The following is a 23,058-nucleotide window of genomic DNA, read 5'->3' as shown; positions in this document are numbered from 1 at the left end:
TCACGCAATTATTGTTATTGTTGAAGAGATAGAGAGCATAACTTACTAAAAGTCAAAGACAAATTTTCGAATAGCACTTTTTGGCTCTTTGCTTCCTTGGTGAAGAGTGGGGGTAGTTATTATTATTATTATGGGTATCTCTTTTATTTCTCTGTATACAGTTGGATGTGTGAAAAAATATATATATTTCCATATATGTGCATATAGGTCTGTGTCTGGGCGTGTGTGTATGTTTGGGCACATGCAGGTAGTGTGTTGACATGACCAACCTCGTTCTTTCACCACACGACAACATTATTGATATTATATTTTTCCTTCCTCGTATTCTACATTCTATATTCTACTCTAGAGGCAGTATTTTTATAGTCACCATGACTATTTTGTCCGCCATCTTGACTGTTATCAAACCCAGTTGATTCAGGATATATATAACATATATATTCAGGATATATAATGCATATAAATATATATTTAAAAACAAAATACACACAGGTAATAGAAGACTATCAATTCACATTGCTTTGGGGTTAGGTTCGTAATGTGTCCTTCTGCATGCATGTGCGATCACATGCGCGCACACACACACACACACACACAGACATACGCACATACACACACATGTATGCGTGTACACTGTATGATTGTGCTTAAAAATAAACTGTCCTTACTTTGGAGAAGGAGTTTTAGGATGAGCGAGGTGAGTGTTATCTCATAAACAGGCATGTTGACCATGTGCAATATTTCTAAACAACAAAAAAAAACTAAATATTGAAAATATTAAAGACCTAACACAACGTCTTTGGTGCTTGAATTTATTTCAGATTCCTCAATTTCTCCAGAGTGTTTTTGATTTTTTGACTGTATGACCAGAATGTATACTTGTTCTAGTGTGTTTGTAGAGTTTCTAGTGTATCTTATTGATTTCATCCACTGTCTCAAAGCTTAAACAACTTCATGATTCCTTGCATCCCCTCCCTTTGACTTTTCTCCCTCCCACATGGCTCTGGAAGAGACTACAGAGAAGAGCTACGAAAAAAACAAACATATTTTTATCCATTATTTGTTTCCTTTGGGAAGGAGGATGCAAAGAACAAACAGAGAGGAGGCCTGGGAATAGCATCATTCAGCCTAGGCTGATGCAAAACTGTCCTCACTTGCCAGAATTTGTCTGTAGATTAATGGAGAGGATCTGGAGATGCAGCCAGCTTGACCCACCAGACTCGAACCCCAAATCCCTGGAACATACAGTGTGTGCTCGTCCAGCCGGCCTTTATCAAGTATAGGAGTGCTTATTGGATTAGAGTAGCCTCTCACATTCAGGTCATATTAGGTGAGAGGTGGGTTAAGGTGAGGGGACCTGGTCAGTGATTCTCCCATATCAGCAAACACACTGTGAGAAGCTGGAAGTGCCACTGACCTGCCCACTTCTAATCCCAGATAAACCCAGAGGCCTGTGCCCCTTAAGCACTTTGTTTTCCCCAAGCAAGGCATATCACTGACCTCACACTGAGTAAGCTGCCGGCAAGCCCTTCACCTATAGCCAAGCCAGCTGAAGATTTAAACAATATCACACCTCTGAACCTGTGCAGGTGTCAGTGATGGCATTTTAGAAAAAACTGTGGACCTGTCTCTCCTGTAGTATCATTATTATTATTATTATTATTATTATTATTATTATTATTGTTATTATTATGATCATAAGAAGTAGTATTAATAGCGGTTTTCAAAACAAAGTTACAATGTGCAAAATGGACTAACTACACTACCTAATAATGTAATAACAATGCCACTACCATTAGTATAAGGTGGCTGGTAATTTGCCATTGATATGGCAAACTTACTGATATGGTATTTTTAATTGCATGCTAAAACTTCTTGGCATATTAATCTGAACTTGCTTTATTGGCATGACATGTACATGTCTATGTTGCTAAGGTGAATGGATGAAAAAGAAAATCAAAACATTAAATCGATTTCAGATATAACAAAACAAAGAAATAAAGACAAAAATAAACTTGACATATCATTTGCATGGAAATATATTGTGTGACTGTTGCCCCTTCTCTGGCCTACATCCACTGTTATGTCATTTAACAATTGTAGTTGTTTTGATATGTGAAAGCCAGGGAAGGAAACCTAAGCAACAGCTAATTCGAACTTCATCTCCCAGGTGGCATTGCGAGCGGTCCGTTTCTAGGTGTCTAGCAGCAGCTATCAGCCCAGACAGCCAGCGGCAACGGGAGCGGTATCTCTCGGTGTTTCTTTCCAAGATAATTCGCTGTCAGATATTCATAATTAATAGTCACTTTGGCCGAAAATAGTGAATCCCAACCCCGCCGCCCCGTGACCCCTGCACAGAGATATGAGCGGCAGCGGGCGGCCCAGGACCAGCTCGTTTGCTGAGCCGCCAGGTGTTCCAGGAGCCGCCGCAGCGTCCGCCGGATCAGCCGCTGCCGTGGGGAGCAGCACAGGAAAGTCCGGGGTCCCGCAGGCCTCGGGCAGCAGCTCGTCAGGATGCTCCAACCTAAAGCTTGCCAGTAAGTTCTAGCTAGCCGCCAGCTTGGTGTTGCACTCTGTATTTCCAGCAAAATTATCCGTCAGTTTTACCTCGATAGTATATGCCAGTGTTATTTATTACAACCTAAAGGAAAGTCCTTACTGCTCTCTTTTTGCTGGCTAACCAACTAGCTAACGTTAGCGTGCTAGCTAGCTAACGTTAGCCACTTGTTTTGTATGTTTTCTGGCTCCTCATCCAGCGCTACCAATATCCAGCTAAGCAGCTCGCTGGCCATCACTGTTGCCCAGTGTAACGTTAGCCAACTTGACGAATAACCTGAGGTTATTAAGTGTCACTTTGATTTGACTGCCAGTGTGCTCAATGCGAGTCTGCAAGGAAATGTACTCTGTTGTTCCTTGTAGCTAAGCTAGACTCAAATACTTCAACTTGAGCACTGCATCCAGTGTTCCTTTGTGAGTGTTGAGAGTGCAGCAGCAGCTAACCGACGTTAGTCTGGCTCGCCTGGTGAGGGGTCTGGGCGGAAAGTTGTCTTTTCACAAGGTCACTGGTGGGGCAAGGCTTAGCAGCAGGTGGCCGACGCCTGGAGGATGCAAGTGATGCACATCTTGCACAAGAGCCGGGCTGCTGGCTTGGATGCCAAGGAGTAGGTTTTCTCTGTCTGAAATTGAATTTTATTGTGCCTCTTTATCACCATGGTGACAGGTGTAAGCAGGGATCCGTGTGTGTATGTGTATTAATCCTAACCTTATCATCCATTAGCAGGCAGTGGTGTGTGACTTTGATATTAGAGCCCGGATGGGAGGTCATCCCCAGTTCAAAGGAGTGTGGCCTCTGTTTCCTCTCCCTCGCAGCAGACTAACCCTGCCTGAGGCCTTTTAAGCCGAAATGTTTCCTTTGGCCGTGAAAGATGCTCTTTTGGCTGGCTGACTGACTGATGCGTTTTCAAGTGTGGGAGACCTGGGGGCTATTTCCAGAGGCAGGATTAACCCAGTTAGCCAGATATTTGTGAAAAAGAATTATATGATTTGACATTTTGAATAACTGGTAAAATTAAACTTGGACATGGAGTGTTAAGGATGGTGTGTTGCCATACCAACCAATGATCTTCCATGATGAACAGCACTGGAAGATATTTCCCGATAATTTTTTAGGAGTTACTGAGTTGTCCTGCCTTTTTATAAAATTCTCCACTTGACCCAAGGCCAGTCTTTTACACCAGAACTGATCTTTGGGGATCTAATGTGCTTTCCAGGTCTAGGCGTCATGTTGTTTTCCCCAATGTAAACCTAAACAACAAGGCAAAAACTACTGAACCCCCCCTGCAATGGCTGCTGGATCAGTAATCCAATTGGTTACCTACCTGCTGATGTAGTTGGTAGCAATAGGTAAACCTACGATACAGATCCATAATCCCGGATTTTCCATAACTACAACCTGCCCGCTGGGTAAGGTGTAATAACTGGGATGTGTGGAATTTTTTTGTGTACTCCGATATCTCACATTAGGCATCATGAAGTGGGGAAGTGTGTCAACACAAGCGGTAAACACTGAAGTGAATCCACCGATGTCAGCCGTCCAATGTGATAAAAATCAAAATGATCAGTTATGGTCACAATAATACAGTCAAGTCTATTTACAAAAAGCGACTAATACCTGCTGCAGTTTGTTTATGGTGAATTTTAAATTAGCAAAATAATTGTGGCCGTTCCAACAAAATAATGTGAACGCTTCCATATTTTAGCAACAAGATGTCACCCCATTCTTTCACTTCTACCGATGTGACGTGAGCGCGGCAATAGCCAAAACTTTCCTGCATCCTAGCGGCTGGTGTGAACGTCCCACTTTGCTAAACCTGGAGGAGCTGACGAGCCCAGACTTGTCTATGTAATTTGATTTTTTTATGTGCCGCCAACGTGTATGCAGGACATTGTGTCGTCATGGTGGAGCCTGTCTGTCTGTCTCTCTGTCTGTCTGTCTGTCTGTCTCTGTCTCTGTGTTGACACATTCTTATGAACACAATAACTCAAGAACAATCCATGATAAAAAAAACTTAATGCTTACACCACAGCTCCCCCCTCTAGAGTAGATGATCTTGATTAGGTTTTGGAGCACCTTGCTGCATAAATTTGCATATTAATACCACCTATTTGTTATGTGAAGACAAATATAACTGCTGTCCCGGCTAACAAAGACACCCTAAATACAAAGACATGGGTGTGAGAATAAAGTTGGTAAGGCAACATGTTTTTGAAGGAGTATTTTCTGGTGGAAACTTCCATTTCTTCCTGTGGGTGTCAGGTGATTGACAGGAAGCAGAGCATGACGTAACACGCCCACTGATGTGAAAACGCTCAACTCAGGCACAATGAAATAAGGATAAAAAAGAAACTTTGACCAAACCAAACGAAGGCCGCATGTTTACTGTGTTACAACTGTGGAAGTTGTTTTTCATACTCTATAATATTGAATGGCAACAAATGGCTTCTTCTGAAGGGAGGAAAACCAGCCTGATATCTCCAACTACACTGACTGTGTGCAGAAAAAACAGGAAGAATGTAAAGATGTAAAGGAGAGGGGAGCAACCTAGATGATTCGCCCAAACTTAAAAAACACAGATATTGTCCTTTTAGCACTTGTGTGTGTGTGTGTGTGTGTGTGTGTGTGTGTGTGTGTGTGTGAGAATGAACCCAGTCAGTGTTAGAGAACTCGGTGACCCGGTCACTCTGCAGGCCTCACTGTTTCAACATGGTACAACTGTAACAGATATCGCCAACGTGCCTATTGGATGACCACCACACTTTTGTTTCTGAGGACAAGTTACTGTGTGTGTATGGATATGAGCGTATACACACACACACACACACACACACACACACACACACACACACACACACACACACACACACTCACACACACACACACACACACTCAGATTAACCCCAGGACATGCAGCTCTGGTTATAAGAGTGCCAAATCAATAAGTGCATTGTCGTGTTTGGTAAACAAAGCGTTAAGTGTCATGCTAGGCTGCTTATGTGAACATGGACAGGATGATGGTGATACAGCATGATGGCTGCTCCATTATTTAAGCACTACAGATCAGTGTAGGAAACTGACTTTTCCATCCGCAGGCCACATTGGCTAAGGGATCCCAGAATTCACTAGCCACTTTCACTCCTTGGCCAGCCCAAAGAATAGAAATTAATCCCCAGATGGTGTTTGGTTAACTTGTAAGGTGGCTGGTAGAGCAGAAAAACCACAGCCAGAATTAACCAGCACCTGGCTGGTGGCTGGTGTTAATTTCAAACCATGCTACAGATGGACAAATAATTAAGCTTTAGGTTTATTTGTTGTGCTTAATGAAGAGAAGTGTAGTTTAAAAACAATGGGATGTTTATTCACAGAGCCATGCCAGACAACAGCAGAAAAAACAAAGCCTCAGTGTTGGTTACAGTGACTCCCAGTCAGGGATTTGATTTGTTTTGGGTTTTTTTCTTGGGAAACTATTGTGCTCAAATAAATTCATCATGGACGTCACAGTAAAGTAAGATACTTTTCCCCATAGTTGTGTCCTTGTGATGTAAAGGTGTTGAGGTAGGTTAAACAAAACACATTCAACATTGGCAGTAATGTGTGAAATAGCATGAACACTTTACCCGACCAGCAGCATATCCCTGTGGGGATAATTAAGTCTAGATTGTATTTTGAATTGACCCCAAACCGGTAAGAGCAATGCGTGGCCGGGTGGATGGAGGCTTGTCGCTACATGGTCCTAACTACAGACTAGACTATGACTCTTGTTGTGCAAAAGCCTCTCTAGTCCACCTGCAGAGTTTAAGCATATTGAAAGTCAAAATTTAGGCTACATTTAGGCTAAATTTAGGCTTTTCTATGTGGTTAGACAAGTTTCATGGCCCGTGAAGTCATTCAAAACGCTTACAGAAGTTTACACACCATGACCATGCTGGTGGGCGGACTGGAAACTTTTTTTTTTTGGTTTGTTTGTTAGTTTTACAGAAAATACGAAAAAAACAAAAACAATCTTGTAGGTAGGATTTTCTATGTATGCCTGAAAAGTCTGGAAAAATAAAATGTTCTTTCATGCTATTATAGCATATATTCTAACTATACAGTATATTAACTATCTGATATTTCATATTGATATTTTTGTTGTGAAGAATATTCTTCGATTATAGAGTGACAACTATAGAGTTGACGGTTGTATTGAGCAGCTGGTTTCCACTTACATCATATTGAAGACAAACCAGAATCATCAAATCCAGTCAAGAAGTTAAGGTCTTGAATAAGAATTAAATTTTAAAATGCATTAGACCCCTGTTTGGGATAATCAGAATGGGGTATGCAAAGTTGTTACCAGTCATCAGTGCTAAGTCTGTGTGTTTACAGGTTGCCGGCCTCTATGTGCTGCTGCAGCCTACTGATGACTACAGACTCTTCTGCCATATGCTTTTTGGCAGTGAGCAAGTAGTCAGCTGGCTAGACATGAAAACTTCAGAATAATCCTTGTGTGGAAGCCTGTTATCACTTAAAACACTGTTTTTCAGGAAAAAGAAGCCGGTTGGCCTATTTTTTGGTTCATTCCCAGTTTAATTAGCCACAGTGTCTTGAATATGAACCCTGTCATTCCTTTCTCCCTCCTTGGAGGCTTCATGCAGTTGACATGCATTCACTAGGCCACCATTAACCTAATTATTCAAATGGCCAGTGGAGAGATGACCCAGATGTTAAGGCTGTCTGCAGCAAATATCCTGGTTTGAATGTCAGGAGTATTGTTTAGGCCACGCTCTCTAGCTGGAGACACCAGAGAGGAGCCAGAGGGAATCTGTTCCAGCTTTAAGTCTTCTCTACGTAACTTTACATGTTTTGACACTAAGGCAATTAACATATAACCTGCTATTGCTCAAAACTACAGTGCCTCATTTAAAAACAAAGTAGAGTGGATTAAAAGAGAGGCATCTGACATCCCTATTCTTAACTGTGACATAATGGTAAAATGATGTCTTGGGTTTTAAATGGGTCACATAACAGGGTTTTGCAACAGTTCATGAAACTTAGAACCAGCAGTTTAGGAAAAGACATGTATGTGACATTGTCCTAGGATAGTGATAAATTTAATTTATTAATGTAGAAGCTACTGTAGGGAAAATTTACGGGGCGTTTAGGTTCAGTTATAAACCTGTTAGAGGACTTTAAATGGCTAAGAGGAAAGAACAGAAAGAGGAAGACGAGAATCAAATTAAGGAGCGGCTTGGCCAATGAGATTCAACCTTCTCCATTTGAATTTCCCACCTAGAAGACAGAGAGTAGAGGAGAAACTGAGCTGCAGAGTTCAAAGCATGAAACAATTATCAGGCAACTGAAACATGCTTACTTATTGTTTTTCATAGATATTTCATTGATTTCATCTCAGCTTTTTATTGTGTTGTAACAATGTGTCCTTACATTTAGTGCTGAAACGATTTAATGATTAGTTGACCAACAGAAAATTAGTCTATGATAATTTTGATAATTGAGTAAAAATACCAAAACATTTGCTGGTTACAGCTTTACAAATGCTAAGATTTGCTGCTTTTCTCCATTTCATATCATTATAAAATGAATACTTTGGGGTTTTTTTGGCTGCTGGTCAGACTAAGTAAGACATTTTAAGAATCACTTTGGGCTCTGGTAACTTGTGAAGGGCATTTGTCCATGTATTTTTTTACATTCTATAGACTAAATGATTAATCGCTTAATTGAAAAAATAATCGATAATGAAAATAATTGTTAGTTTCAGCCCTACTTGCATCCCCTGACCTCATATTGACCTTGTTCCTTCTTGTTGCCTAGGAGACAGTGGGAAGGTGACGACGGTTGTGGCCACACCCGGGCAGGGACCGGACCGCCCCCAGGAAGTCTCTTACACCGACATCAAGGTGAGCGAGGAAGGAAAACCAGGAGTGAACCGTCTCATCATAGGCAGCTCGGTCCTTATCTGCATAAGAACAAGGACTTTACGACTTGAACTGCTACTGTAAAGTAATACCGCTCAATTAAAGGGGCAATAAGTAAGATTTTTACTGCCCCACAGCACAAAATGACCATAAAATATCTGAGGGGTTAATGGGGTTGTTCAATACCAATGACTCAACCATTACTTCAGCAGGTTCTGAGACTTCTGGCTTTCAAAACTCACTTTTTGGCCCGTACTCTGACTAAACTCCCCACCCATTGGAGTTTCAAGACAACCCCCCCCACACACACACACACACACACACACACACACACATACACATCTACTCACATTTTCAACGGCACAGCGATGGAGGACGATGCTAAAAGCGAGCAACCGGCATCACAAGACATTTCGTTCTCAAGCCAAAAAGCAAATGACACAGCAATATTATTATTATTCCAGCATTTAACATGGTGATACTTTGCCTCTTCACTAGATGTTTCTGTTGGATCTCTGCTCTAATTAGCTAACTTACTCGTCTCTGTTGTCAAAATGTGACTTTGTGTCAGTGACAGGCCAATGTAACTCAAGGGGACCTGACAGGTGGGGTTGTACCAGAGACTTGTCAATACTGTTGCCGTTCCTTATGTTCGCCAATAGTGGTCAACGATTTACAGTAGAATGGCTGCAAGAACGGAGACATAGTGATGAAAACTAACAACAGAGGCTGTCTCCATTTCCTAGATATATCAGCGGTTATAACCCTAGTTCTCTGTTGTAGCCCCTTTAAGTCTCTCTTTAAGTTTCATGTCTGCATGTGCACTTAACCTGATGAGATGGTGTTGTTAATCTTGAGGCCTGCGTCTCTCACTGCTTCTTCTTCCATGAAAACCTCTTAGGTGATTGGTAACGGGTCGTTTGGCGTGGTGTACCAAGCTCGTCTCATCGACAGCCAAGAGATGGTGGCCATCAAGAAGGTTCTGCAGGACAAGAGGTTCAAGGTAAGGCTGTCTCATAATCTTTATAATTGTCTGCTTGTCTGTCCACTCACTCTCTTATGAGCCCCTTTTTAAAAAAAAAAACATGAACTCATCACTACATGTGTGAGTTTTGGGGAAGTTTTCCCCATATTGGTTTCTTTTGTTTTATTCCAGTCGGACCTTTGTAAGAGAATTAATCATGTTTTTAATATTCCAATGAAGGTAGTTCTTGACCAAAATGTTACTTGACTGCATTTTGTTATATGTATGGTGTTTGGATGTATTTTCCTGTCTCTCTAAATTCTTCTGTTGTTTGTTTACTTGATTTCCCACCTACAATCTGTTGTCTTTGTAGAATCGGGAACTACAGATCATGAGGAAGCTGGACCACTGCAACATTGTCAGACTACGCTACTTCTTCTACTCCAGCGGCGAGAAGGTACTTCATTTTAAGTAGTATTTTCTGACTTGATTGTTCTAGTGGAAAAATTGAATTGCAGCCTGTTACAGCTCACATTTAAAGAACATATGGGTAACACAGCACAACATGTTACAGTATGGCTCAGGTTCTAGATGAAGAGAAAACGGAGCTGTTGTCTGTTCTTACAAACTTGTTTTAAGTCTCCATGTTCACTCATTATTCCAGCATTGTTGAAGGAGATAAGGACTGTGGAAGAGAAAAATAGGGAATGCACGACTCAGATGCAGGGTAAAAAAAATTATGTCAAGATTGAAAAAGGGAAGGAGTCCATTGTCTTGGATCGCCTGCCATAGACCTTCTTTGGGTTGAAATGTTGCACAAGTAAAGCTTACTGGAAGCAAGATCCTATGTTGGTGTGTTCCTTCTGTTTTTGAGAGGTTAGGACTTATGGCTGGCTGTGTGTGTATGTGCATGTGTGTCTGTGTGACCCTTCAGCCTTTGGTATCAGTCTACAGTGCAAAATGCCTACATGTCAACATCCATTCTTTCCACTTTGGAAAGAATGGGTACAAATTCTGAGATGGGCCAGGCACGCCTAATTGTGTTAAAGTATGTTCAAGCACTTAGTCCGCTGTGTTTTTTTTTTTAACTCTATTTCTGTTTGTCCCGTGTAGAAAGATGAGGTGTACCTCAACCTGGTGCTGGACTTCGTCCCTGAGACGGTCTACAGGGTTGCCAGACATTTTAACAAGGCCAAGAGCATCATTCCTATCATATATGTTAAGGTAATATCCTCTTTAACCGATCCCCACCCCACCCCAGCTACTGTATCATTTATTTGCTGCATATTTTTACAATTTTTTTTTCATCCATGTACTGAATTAATTCGTACAATATTTTAAATTGGGATCTCTGTATGTTTTTTGTTGGACAGTTTCCCCAAATAAGATCTGTTGGCATTGTCTCAGTATTAATGTTGCTTATCCAATGGGTTGTTCCTAAACTTTTCACAAGAGGGCGTCTTCACTCCACCAACTGGGAGCTTTACCACAGTAATACAGAGCACAATGTAAATAGCTTAGCATATTTTCTTTTCTTTTTTTTGTCATTGTTTATTTATTTTTCAGATTTCAAAACAAAATAAGCAGATAAAAAAACAAATAATTGACAGGAGCTTGTCGTTGAATATATACAGCAGCACATTTGGTAATATACATTCCATTACTACAAAAATGTGCCTTTTATAAGGGCTAGAAAAGGGCAATATCCATAGGACATAATGGCTTACGGTGATGGAACATTACAACTCTGATTACCAAAAATATGAGTTGGCAGGTATACAGGTGTTGTACAGATATAGGCATTAACTATGATCACGTGTGTAGTCATGGTGGCACAGCAGTTGTCTGATTGATTGGTCCAAGTATATAAAAGAAAAACAGCTAAAAGAAAAAACAACAAAAAAAACAAAAAAACTAAGCTAAGCTCCTGTGACAAAGGAGGCAAAGAAAAGAAAGGGGAAGAAGGAGGGATAGAGAAGGAGAGGGGGTGGGGGGTGATGTTATCAGTTAAATAGTTAGCTTCCTTGTTGTAAAGTGATTTGACCTAGGAAGTGTTCCCAGATTCTTTTCATCTTTGTATTCTTATCATTCAATCTACCTAACATGATTTCATAATATGCTGTTTCTACCCAGTCTTTTGGTATAGCAGGTTAAGGATTTTTCCAATGTCTTAAAATCATCCTGGCGGCTGTGGCAATGCCCGCAGTAATAAGCAGGAATTCATTATGTGTTGCATTTGACAGTTCTGTCCCGTCACATAGCTTGGCATATTTTATGTTGCCAGTGTGGGTGGATAGCTGACCTGGTGTTGTTCCCATGTTGTGACCTCCTCAGGTGTACATGTACCAGTTGTTCCGCAGTCTGGCTTATATCCATTCCCAGGGTGTGTGTCACAGAGACATCAAACCCCAAAACCTGCTCGTCGACCCAGAAACTGCCATCCTCAAGCTGTGTGACTTTGGCAGGTAAGCTGCATAAAGGGATGGGTTTCCTCCACACAGACTGAAGAGGGATGTGTCAATACCACTTCTCCGCTGCTGATTCAGAGGACTAAACTTTAAGTATTGATTGATACCAAGTACTGATGATCTATTATCGTTTCTGAACAGTGTAGACTTGCGCTATTAATTTGAGGTCATTGGGAAATAATCTTTCTCCATTAAAGAGATCCAGTGGCTTTCTATGTGCAGCAAAAGCCATATATTGAATTCATCTTTTAAATTTCTTTTCATTTCTGTCATTGTACAGATGGGTTTTAGTGTTGGATTTCAGTACTGAGAAAACTCTTTGATCTCTGACATTGTACTTCGAAACTTGCATTTTGTTAGCAGTTTTTCTTGTGATCCAAAATTCTGTGTGCTATTAGTATTCCAAACGTTGTATAATTTCCCCTTTTTTATCTAATCTACAGTATAGTTTTCTGCCTGTGTGACGTGCCTATGTGCCTAAAAACCTTTTCACAAAAACAGCCCAGTAGTATTACGGTACACTGATCCAGGTCCATCCTGTGTACGAGACGATACACACCGAGCCTCGCACACAGGATGATGCTATGAGCCGTCACCGTGTAACGTCATCAGAAGCAGATCTATTTGCATTCTGTGTTCAATATGGCGGACAACAACTCTGATCTGATCTTGACCGGGATTGTTTTGCCGGGTCGAGTTGCTCAGGTCGACCCTTTCACACTGGCGGCCAACCGGAGTATTTCTAGCGTAAGAGGAGAACAATAAACCCTGCAGCTTTTGATCCCATTTTCCCTAGAATAATTCACTTTTTTCTTTCTTTCCCTGACCAACTTTTGGAACAACCTTTTCATTGTTTAATTTATTTTACTCTGTTTCCCCAGCGCCAAGCAGCTGGTCCGCGGCGAGCCCAACGTGTCGTATATCTGCTCGCGGTATTATCGCGCCCCTGAGCTCATTTTTGGCGCCACAGACTATACGGCAAACATCGACATCTGGTCAGCGGGCTGCGTACTGGCCGAACTGCTGCTAGGACAACCCATATTCCCTGGTGACAGCGGGGTGGACCAACTAGTAGAGATTATCAAGGTAAGACAAGTGGAGGTATAGGTGTGTGTGTGTGTGTGTATGTCACGCATCTGTGTGAATGAAGTGATGGGTGTGTTTTGCTGAACTGATGTTAGGGCAGTTGTCGGTGGAGATTATCAAGGTAAGAGAGATGTGTGTTTGTGTGTTAAGATCTTAAGTGCGTATGTGTGGGCTTGCACAATATTTTATACTATCAATGGGTATAAAGAGGGACTGGTAGCATGACTAGTGTCAGTCAAGTACCTAGATGGCCGGTGTGTGTCTTTACTGCTCATACTGCTTCCTCCTCCTCTACTTCCAGGTGCTAGGAACCCCTACGAGGGAACAGATCCGAGAGATGAACCCAAACTACACAGAATTCAAGTTCCCTCAGATCAAAGCCCATCCATGGACCAAGGTAAATACTTGGATGTCGCCTGATAGTCAGTGATGCTACGCAGGTCTGCAATGTCTGGAAAAGTGTGTAAAATTGAATGTATCCAGGTTTTGAAGTCCTGGAATTGGACAAGAGAGTCTGAAAACATATGGAAAAAATTAACAACACACTTTTATGTGGGGGAAATCTACAATTGTTGCAAATTTCACTGTAATCTGTATAAAGGTATTTGTTCCAATCTGAAAGAGGCATACCAAGGCACAGATACTGCAGATGTAACAGATGTTTTGAGGCAAACGACCTGTGGACGTGTTGCCGCCCACACAGGCTGTTTAATCTGCAAGTTGAAGTGCTTTGGTGTTCTCTCTTTGAAAATCAGTTGTTAACCCTGATACCTAAAGAGCACCGACACAGCGTGACACCCGGAGAAGTGGCACTTGAACATTTACTCACACTACATATCCATTGGGATAAATGTTGGTACCTTAAATTCATCAGTCAATATTGAAACAAACACAGATGATTCTGTCCTCTACAGAAGAGGACTAGGGCCACGTGAAAAATGTGTTTGAGTTCTGAGATTAGAGTCAGAATTCTGAATTTATTCTCAGAAGAGTCTGACTTTATTCTTACAAATCTGATTTTAATTTCAGAATTCTGACTTTTTTTCTCAGAATTTTTTTTTCCAATTTTTTCACGTGGTCCTACTCCTCTTCCATAGTCCTCCAAAAATGTAACTACTTTGTAAAAAATAGGCCTTAAGGTGACCCATATCATAACTTTAACCTACAGCGTGGTGTACTTTGATGCCATCAGTCATTTCTTAACTATAGGTGTCGTTTTCATTAACCGGCAGATGTCTGGTTTTTAAATGTAACTCTTCATGTCGTGTCCCTCAGGTGTTCAAGCCCCGCACCCCTCCGGAGGCCATCGCCCTGTGCTCTCGGCTGCTGGAGTACACGCCGGCCACACGCCTCTCCCCGCTAGAGGCCTGTTCGCACGCCTTCTTCGACGAGCTGCGCCAGCCCAACGCACGGCTGCCCAGCGGCCGAGAACTGCCGATGCTCTTCAACTTCAGCACCACAGGTACACACACACACACACACACACACACACAGACAGACTTGTGCACACACACAGAAACGAACATACTTATCAGGGCTGCACGATATATATCGTTTCCGCACCGTCATCACGATGTGCGCATGCGCAATAGTCACATCGCAGGACGTGCGATGTCAAGTAAGGCAAATTAACTCAAACACATCATGCTACAACTTTTACTTTTACAACTTACAACACGGTTCTCATTTTCCATTACTAATCTACAAGAGAAGTCTGTCTGATATAACATAATTTACCCCTATGTAAGGATTTGTTATAAGAGTATCGTATGTTATCTTTCCAGCTTTCGCGGCTCCGAACCGTAGTTGGGAAGCCTCTGGTGTTGTGCTAGCCTATTTTAGCTTAGCCTGGCTCGTAGCTGGTAACAAGCTTTTTACTAAGAGTCCGGACCAACTCTGCAGTGGAGAACTGGCACTTTATTTCGGTACACCAGCGAACATAATGCACGGCGTCTCTGTGACGTTCTAAGCTCTTTTCCCGCTAACTATGGTAACTTTACTTGGCATCCTGCAACTCACTCTGGCTGCGGCTAAAAACACACTCACTTCCTGCTACGTCACCCGCGCAGGTTACCCCCAAGGCCATCTTCTTAAAGGGACAAGGCTTGATAGAGCTATTCAAGTCATGTGGTGAAAATTCCTGTATTTTTTCATATCGCAATATATATCGCAGAAAAAAAAATATTGCAATGTCAGTTTTTTCCAATATCGTGCAGCCCTAGTACTTATGCACGGTAGTCGTTCCGATCTGAAATGCTCTCCGCATCGCACCGTAGGCTTAAACAGTCCAGGGTGCTGGCGGCGGCAGGAAACACAGTGTAACAAATCTAGACTAGTCCACCGCACTCAAGGAGAAACCAGGCCAACTATAACGCATACCATTACTTTATTAGACAGATTAAGAACAACGCGTTTCACCATAGCTTCATCAGGTTCGCATATTCCTAATTCTCTCTCTGCAGAGCTGTCCATCCAGCCCCAGCTGAACTCAACCCTCATTCCTCCTCACGCACGCGCTCAGACAGCTGCTTCTTCCCATGGTATGAAACTCTTACATTATTGCAATTATAGTTCCTGCTATTGCTCTTATTACTGCTGTTGAAATTGTGGTTTTGTTCAGCATTTGTTGCCTTTTATGGATAAAGTAAAACGAATAACATCATACAAAAATCCAAATATTACAAGTGACCGTATGGAATTAAAAATGTTTTAACAGTACTTATTTTGTTGAATATTCAATTCTGATTGGTCACTGAAGGCATTTTGAGGTCTGTTATTTCTGACCGCTCTCTCCTCTCCTCTCCTCTCCTCCGTTCTTTTCCTTTCCTTTCCTTTCCTTTCCTCTCCTCTCCTCCAGATGGTACCGGATCAGATTCGTCTCAACACAGTTCAGTACCAGGATCTCTTAACAGCATCTGAAGCAGCCCCTCACCTGTCTGCCTGCCAGCCTGACCCTTAACACACACACACACACACACACACACACACTCACACACACAGTACTGCTTTCCTCCATGCTGCTTGCTCTCTTAGGTTACAGTCATCTGTTTTTGTACTGTACATGCATTGAACAAACCATTAGTTCGTTAGCTGCCGGGGAAAATAGAACGCATCGCAATGGCGGGAGATTGTTTTACACACACACACACACACACACACACACACACACACCACAAACACACATACACAGTTGTCTTGGTGCTGCTAGGGTGGTATATGAAGGTTCAGTAGTGGGGGCCGGTCCTCTGTAGTATAACCTTTTTTTAAAATCGACATTTTTCTTCTTCTTTTTATTTGTGTTTATTTATTTGACTAATTGAAAGCGTCATGGTGATCACACAGCATTTTGTCTCTAGTTTTGTTTTGTTTTTTCAGTGTTTTTACGTCCCTGTCAGTGAGGGGTGGACTGCACACTGCCTGACTTTAACCAGAATTGGCCCCAATTAGATTATCAGGGTAAAAGAAATCCTAATTCATTGTTCAACTCAGGGCAGAAGAACGGCTGCAGGAACTAGAAACAGCCACATTATCTTACCAACCCAATCTGATCTTTAGGATTGAATAGTACCTCCAGACAATGGGTGGTAACCTGCCAGAGTGGCTGGTAGAGTAGGTCACTGGTAGCGTTTATCAGTGTTTGACTGGGCAGATTCATTACATACAAATTATTAGATCTGACTGGGAAATTACCAGCCACTGTTTCAGGTATCCAAACATTTTTTTTCTATTCTAAAAACATGGTAAAATAGTCAAATGGTCCTCTTGATGGAAAAGTTAGTTTAAAATAAGTGTCCTGACCTGTCCACAGTTCTCAAGGTATCCCACAAGGATTGGAATCTAATTTTCTTCGTTAGTGCATTTACACTTATCTGTAAATGTAGGTAAAATCAATCTGGATTCAATCAAGATGTGTCAAGCCGCCTTTTAACTCCAGGTGTAAAGCAGGCCTTTGATCGAGGGTCGTCTTTAGCTTTTAATAGTAATTTTAAAGTCATTTATACATCCAGTTGGGCTCAGGTGCTGGTGTGTTGGAAAGGTAATTATATCAAGCGCAAAGAGGAAAACCCCTGAAGAAGATTTTCTGCTCTTGCTCAACACCACATATATGTGTTTGTCATTTTAGTTGTCAAATGTAAATTGTTGGTAAATACATGGATGTTGTGTTTAGCAAAAGCAGTATGTGGGATTTTCTTAATGAAGTTAAGCCTTTTGATATGAAGCAGTGTCATAGTGGAAAAGTGAAAGCGAAACCTCACCAGTGATCCTAGATGAATGGTTCTCAGTCCTGGTCCTCGGGGCTCAGAGTGCTGCTGGTTTTCTGTCCTGCCAGCCAGTTAATTCACCTGCCCTGCGTTCAGCCCCGACAAAACGTAGCAAAACATTTATTTAAACGGAAACGGTGGTGCGTTGAACACCCTGTTGTGTTACGCAAGCGTTGCAACTATGGCAGCTGAGGAGGCCGTTCTTTGCGTTCTTTAAATATGTATTTATTACTACAAAATACGCTCGATGTGACAGTCACTGCCCTTGCCTTCCAGAATAGCAGAGAACATCCCAATCGAGTGAAGGGGTTTGTGGAAACTGTGCTTCCTAATTATAGTGATCCAGCATTTGCCTCATTTGCATTTCAGGATGACAAGGCAAACATTTCAGGTGAAGGATAATCCACTTCTTACCTTCGAGACTGCGTTAGGATCTATATGAGCGAATTATTTTATTATGAGGTCTATCATTATTGCTGATCACTGTTGTTGTGATATGATATTGTAATATTTACCATTATATATTTCGATGAGTAGAGTGGAGTAGAAAAGTTTATGAAAGTGTCACTCCACAATGGTACATAGCCTACAATAGCAAAAGATACAAACACGTCTTCTAATTAGTTCAATTGTTGCAGACAGCAAGCTGCAGCGGACGCATTTGTAAAGGACTTTTGTTGGATCCATTGTGCGCACTGCCTTTTTAATAGGGCGGGGTTTATATACACGTCGCTGCTGATTGGGTAACACCTCTGACACACCCACCAAACGAGAGACAACGTACCTCAAAGCCCGTTGCACACCGTTTAGAGGAAACATGATGTTCAACCCGGAAACTGTAGCAAAACGGTGCACACCGGTTTCAGATTGAACGTGCCCCTGGTGTCTCAGCTGTAATTCAGTCCCTGATTAGATGGCTGGAATGAAAACCAGCAGGACTCAAAGTCCTGAGGACCAGGACCGAAAACCAGTTTCCTAGATTAAGGCCTTCATTGGCTTAGAAAACCAACTTCAGTAAGTGCGGGCCCTGACTGCTGACAGGCAGTGGTTTACTGTAGTGGAAAGTTCTTGGTTTCCCAAAAATCCTTGAAGGGGAATTCCACTAAAATTGGCTGCAAAATTCAACATTTTTTGTAAAAACTCGAGGTTTGTGTTATGAGCTTTCAAGACAAAAGGAAAATGCTCTCTCCTGACATCATAGTCTTCATTGCCTGAGATAGTTGAAAGAAAATTTTCTAAACAACCATTTAATCCCCTGCCCTTGTTAAACATCTACATTTTCCCCATAATTCTAGATGTTTAATGTAGGCAAAGTACAGCAGAGTGACTAGCAATGAAATATTCATTGACCAGCTAAAACTGATGTCATAGGATTACATTTTCATTTATGCTGAGAACTCGAAACTGGAAAAACAAGATACCTGCTGGTCCTTTTAAAAGTCTGAAAAAGTTTGAGAATAAATTATCTAAATTTAGGGCTTTAGAGGTCTTATTTTTTACCATGCAGTAACAGGTTTCTATGCCCGGTTTTCCTTTTTATTACACTGCCCATTTAAAGTCTCAGAACTTTCATTAGAAATAGGCTGTTTCTGACATCTTTGTTTCCTCATTTTGTTTTTTTAAATCAGTTTAAAAAGGTCTTAAAAAGTCTTAAATTTGTCTTTCTAAAACGTCCAGAAGTCAGTTTTGGTGGAATTCCCCTTTAGCACAAAGGTTGTCCCTGTCCTGTTAGTGGAGAAAGACCTTTGTACTCTTACTAAACTATTCTGTTTGGGGAACCAGAGCAAAATGGATGTTGATCCTTCTGTTGATTGAACTAAACTAAAGGGTCCTTGGGGATTTGATATGTTTTATTAAATTATGATTGGTAAAAGACAGCTGCTTTTACATACTTCATGTAAATGTATTTATTGTTTTGTCTTTGGACGAGGGGCTGTGGATTATAGATCAGAGGAGGGTGTTGGGAAATGGAGAGGGCTTTGAAATGGTGTTGTAGCTACTCTGGCAAGCTGAGTTTCCATCAGTGGAAATGAATGAAAAATCCTGTTGATTTCTTCAAGACAAAACAACATGAACACACTGATGTTTGAAGAGAAACCTCGGTGGGTAAATGGGACATTTGTTTCAGTATCTCAGTGATGCTGAGATGCACACTGAGGAAAATGAATGGATGACTAGTTGTGTGAATAGTAGTTAACACAAACATGAAGACGAAGCAGGGAGATTCCCATTGGTTGAGGGGTGAAGATGGGTGTGTGTGGGTGTGTGTGTTTGCGCGTTTGCTCCTGTTATCAGTCAAACTGGACAAGATCAATGACTCCTCAGTAATCCTGTTTTCTCTGTGTGAATGACAAAACTGGTGTGAGAGTGACTGTGTGTGTGTGTGTGTCTATACTCCAAACTGCACAGTCTCAACAGCCAGTGTTTTAGGATTAGATCAGTTGACAATACTGATTCTAGTAAACAGTACCGACCACTTGAAAGCTTCTAGTTAAAGTATTTCTTCCTGTTTCACCATGCTGCTCCACCTGCTGTTTTAGCTACAGCTGTTGGTTTTGAACCGTTTTTTAACAAGTGAAGGGTTCTGCTGAGGCCCCATGCTCTTTTTATTTATTATTTTATTCTCAGACTCACAACTGGGAGCTGCCCAGTACAACCGCAGCCTCCTGCTGGTTGGCCACTGAGCAGTTGGGGTTTAGGCGCCTTGCATAGCGGCACATGGACATTAGTCATAGAAGGAGAGTGTAGAGCGTTTCTCATTCCCTTTCCCCACCAAGGGTTTCCCAGCTGCTTCTGGGTTTCAACCTGGCAACCTCCCAGTCACAAGTCCTCTTCTGTCTTCGATGGGTTACTGCCACCCATATTTTGCTTTCTTCGGTGTAAAGAATCCAACTGGCCTGTCCGGTTTGATCCCCCAGGCGCGTCACGGTGCTGCTGTTTACACTCAGAGCTGTCAGGCGCCCTGTAGCTATGAAAAGGTGTGAACCCGCCCGGCTGCTGCGCCCGGTGACACAAATCAAACGTGGCACGTCTCAGAAGCCATCTTTCCTCCCTCCGTCACACTCTCCCGTCTCTTTCTCTTATCGCACGTGTAAATATCACTGATTTTTATTTTCCTCTTTTTACTTTTTATTACACTGTTGTTTATATCATTTCCCCCCCCCCATTTGTTCAACGAAGCAGTCTTAGTTTCGTTTAAGTTTGTCAGTTTTTGTAAATATGTCTTTTGTTTCATGGTGTCTTTATGATCCAAATTGTAAATAGTGGGGGAAAAAAAAAAAGAGAGAAAAAGAAAAAAATCAATCTACTGCTTTTCTTCTCACGTTTGTTGATGATCTCTCTCTCTCCTCCTCTCTCATGTTCCAGTGAGGTTTGTACTGTAGCTATTTGCTTCATCGTTATTCGACTCTCCTCCTCAGTCATCCCTCTGTGGGACCGCTGACACCAGACTGTTTACTGGACATTTTATCAGTTCTGTTCCTGAATGCTATAAAAATGATCAATACTTTAATATTATGTAACATCTGTAGAATCTAAAGGGATCTGGGGGCGTCCTAAGGCTGCCTAAGGGCATAACCTTGACATCCTGGGTTTGAATCCGGCCTGGGACCTTTGTCACATGACATCCCCCTCTCTCTCTCCCCTGGTCTTTCCTGTCTGTCTCTACTGTTGACTATCCAATAAAGGCAAAATGTAAAAAAAAAAAAAAAAGAAATCTAGAGCATCTAGTCTGTAAAAGTGTTATTTCATTTACTAAGGACTTAAGTTACCTGTTGTCATTAAAAATGACCATAATGTTTTCATTTTGTACCATCAGTTAATTTAAAAGAGTAGGTGTCACCTTTTTCAAATGGTTGATGTCTCATTTTGGTTTGTGTGTTGTGACAGAATGCAATGTACTATACTGTGCAGTATTGACAAACCCAGTATGGCTACAAGTCACTGGCATTTTCACAGAAAGTGCATTATCTGACTTGAGTAATCTCAAAAGTGTTCAGTTGGACTGAAAATCATGTTTTTATCTCCAGCTAAGTACTTAACATGGGCATTTTGTATTTCAGTATATAATTGTGTGCTGTATGGCATTCAGAATTGCTGCTAATGATCACAAGATGGCAAACAGTAGCAACTGCAGAAGGAGCCACCTATCAGCTGTGTGTGTGTGTGAGAGAGAGAGAGAGTGTAAACAAGCACATGTAGATTTGTTGGTGCACATGACTGTTTCAATTTGTCTGAAATTGTACTCTGCATTTTAGAATTCTTCTAAAACCCTGTTGTGTGTTTATATCCTAAGGGAGATCATTGTATGTTTTTATGGTGACATATCACTTCTTTTTTTCTTTTGCTGTTAATTTTCCATTCCAATGCTGTTACTCTGGTGTCATTCTGACTGATGGAAGGATAGAGGGAGGAGGAGAGAGAAGAGAAAAACAAACCACCCGTCTGTCTCTGTTCTGTGTGTGTATGATATGGACTCATTTAATAAAGTGATGAAACTGTGGTTAGACACTGCGCGCTGTTTCTTTTGTCTATATTCTGTAAAAATAGGTTCCTGTTGAGAAGTTACGACCTAGGAAACGGTCAGTGCTTACCCACTGCATTCTCCTTGACCAGGATTCAATTTTTTGTTTTTGACCACACAGTATCATCCAGTGTGTCATCTGTAGGAGACTTTTATCCAAAGCGCTCTACATTGTTACACTGCTCCACCCACTGAGCTACACAGGACCACAGTGAAATCGATCAGTTTGTTTATTTCTTCCAACAGATCCAAAACCATCATGCCAAACCAAGCCTGTCAGTATCAGTGTCCCACACTTGGCAGAGAGAGGGGATGACATGCAGCAAAGGGCGTGGGCTGGATCGTTCCAACCCGTTCTCATTCCCAACTCGTCCTATGTTGACTCTGTCAAATCCCTTGGCGTCACGATAGCGACGCTAAAGGTTCCCTTTCGTGTCTCTATAGGACACACCGGGTGTTCAATAGACTCCATCGTAAAACCTCTAGCGGCAGTATTGAACGCCGACAACTTTCTCTCCTAGACCACGGAACACGGAAGAGTTACAGAGTCTAGCCTACATTTTCTGCCCAAATAAGGGATTCCGGTTTGCTGATTCCAGTTTCCGCCTGCCATCGGTAACCCCACTCCCATGAATGTGCAGCTCAATAGCTTTCTAGAAAGTTGACCCCGTGTCTCCAGCCCATTCTGTAGCTGCCTAATAAGCCTTCAAACGTGGCCCGGGGATATGGATGGATATGGATATACCCATGACATTTACTATGCATCAGATCAGTGAGCTTCTTAAAATAACATCCCAACTTGGGTTGTTGCTAAAAAGTGTATTGTGTAACTTCCTAAATTAGGAATGTACCGTTACACTCCTCATTATGAGGAGTGTACCTGTTAAGCAGGGTTGGGTCAGATTACTTTGAAATGCACTGACTACAAACGACATGACAATATTAGTTATCAGTTACGTTATACGCTTTTTAGCAACAACCCAAGTTGGGATATTATTTGAAGAAGCTCACTGATCTGATGCATAGTAAATGTCAAGGCCATATCCATCTGATTATCAATTTATCACCCCACGCTAAGAATAAGCCACAAATCAGCTATGGAGACTGCCACCTACAAGCTCATAACAGGGTCATCTTAAGAGATATACTGTATGTAGGAAACATCTGTAAACAGAGGGGTGTTGAGGCTACAACATACTATAATCCTGACCATGTAGGGCCATTCAAGAGGTTTATGGGAGGGCCTAACTGCAATGTTATCTAATATGATTTTTCCTACGACAA

At 41.7% G+C, this 23,058-nt stretch overlaps 1 protein-coding gene across 1 annotated transcript; it reads left to right on the top strand.

Annotated features, from left to right (window-relative positions):
- Positions 1–2,243: 2,243 nt before the first annotated feature.
- On the top strand, positions 2,244–21,748 carry LOC139656988 (glycogen synthase kinase-3 beta-like). The gene is made up of 11 exons (XM_071534669.1): positions 2,244–2,537; positions 8,369–8,454; positions 9,374–9,475; positions 9,810–9,893; positions 10,550–10,660; positions 11,771–11,901; positions 12,786–12,990; positions 13,292–13,387; positions 14,266–14,452; positions 15,453–15,530; positions 15,848–21,748. The coding sequence occupies exons 1-11, from the start codon at positions 2,363–2,365 to the stop codon at positions 15,907–15,909; spliced, it is 1,317 nt and encodes a 438-aa protein (XP_071390770.1). The 5' UTR covers positions 2,244–2,362; the 3' UTR covers positions 15,910–21,748.
- The last annotated feature ends 1,310 nt before the right edge of the window (positions 21,749–23,058 follow it).

This window comes from Centroberyx affinis, unplaced genomic scaffold (genome assembly GCF_046629955.1).
Source record: "Centroberyx affinis isolate AG114_WGS23_722 - 3 ecotype Tasmania unplaced genomic scaffold, CSIRO-AGI_Caff_v1 ptg002601l_1, whole genome shotgun sequence".
In the NCBI taxonomy this organism is placed as follows: Eukaryota; Metazoa; Chordata; class Actinopteri; order Beryciformes; family Berycidae; genus Centroberyx; species Centroberyx affinis.
This window is presented reverse-complemented; position numbering and strand designations above follow the sequence as displayed.

Bases quoted from the DNA above. Each gene is read 5' to 3' on its own strand.
- LOC139656988 (XM_071534669.1), top strand. From the start codon at position 2,363: ATGAGCGGCAGCGGGCGGCCCAGGACCAGCTCGTTTGCTGAGCCGCCA. The intron at 2,538-8,368 runs GTAAGTTCTAGC...CTTGTTGCCTAG, and splicing joins CTCCAACCTAAAGCTTGCCA to GAGACAGTGGGAAGGTGACG. The intron at 11,902-12,785 runs GTAAGCTGCATA...CTGTTTCCCCAG, and splicing joins AAGCTGTGTGACTTTGGCAG to CGCCAAGCAGCTGGTCCGCG.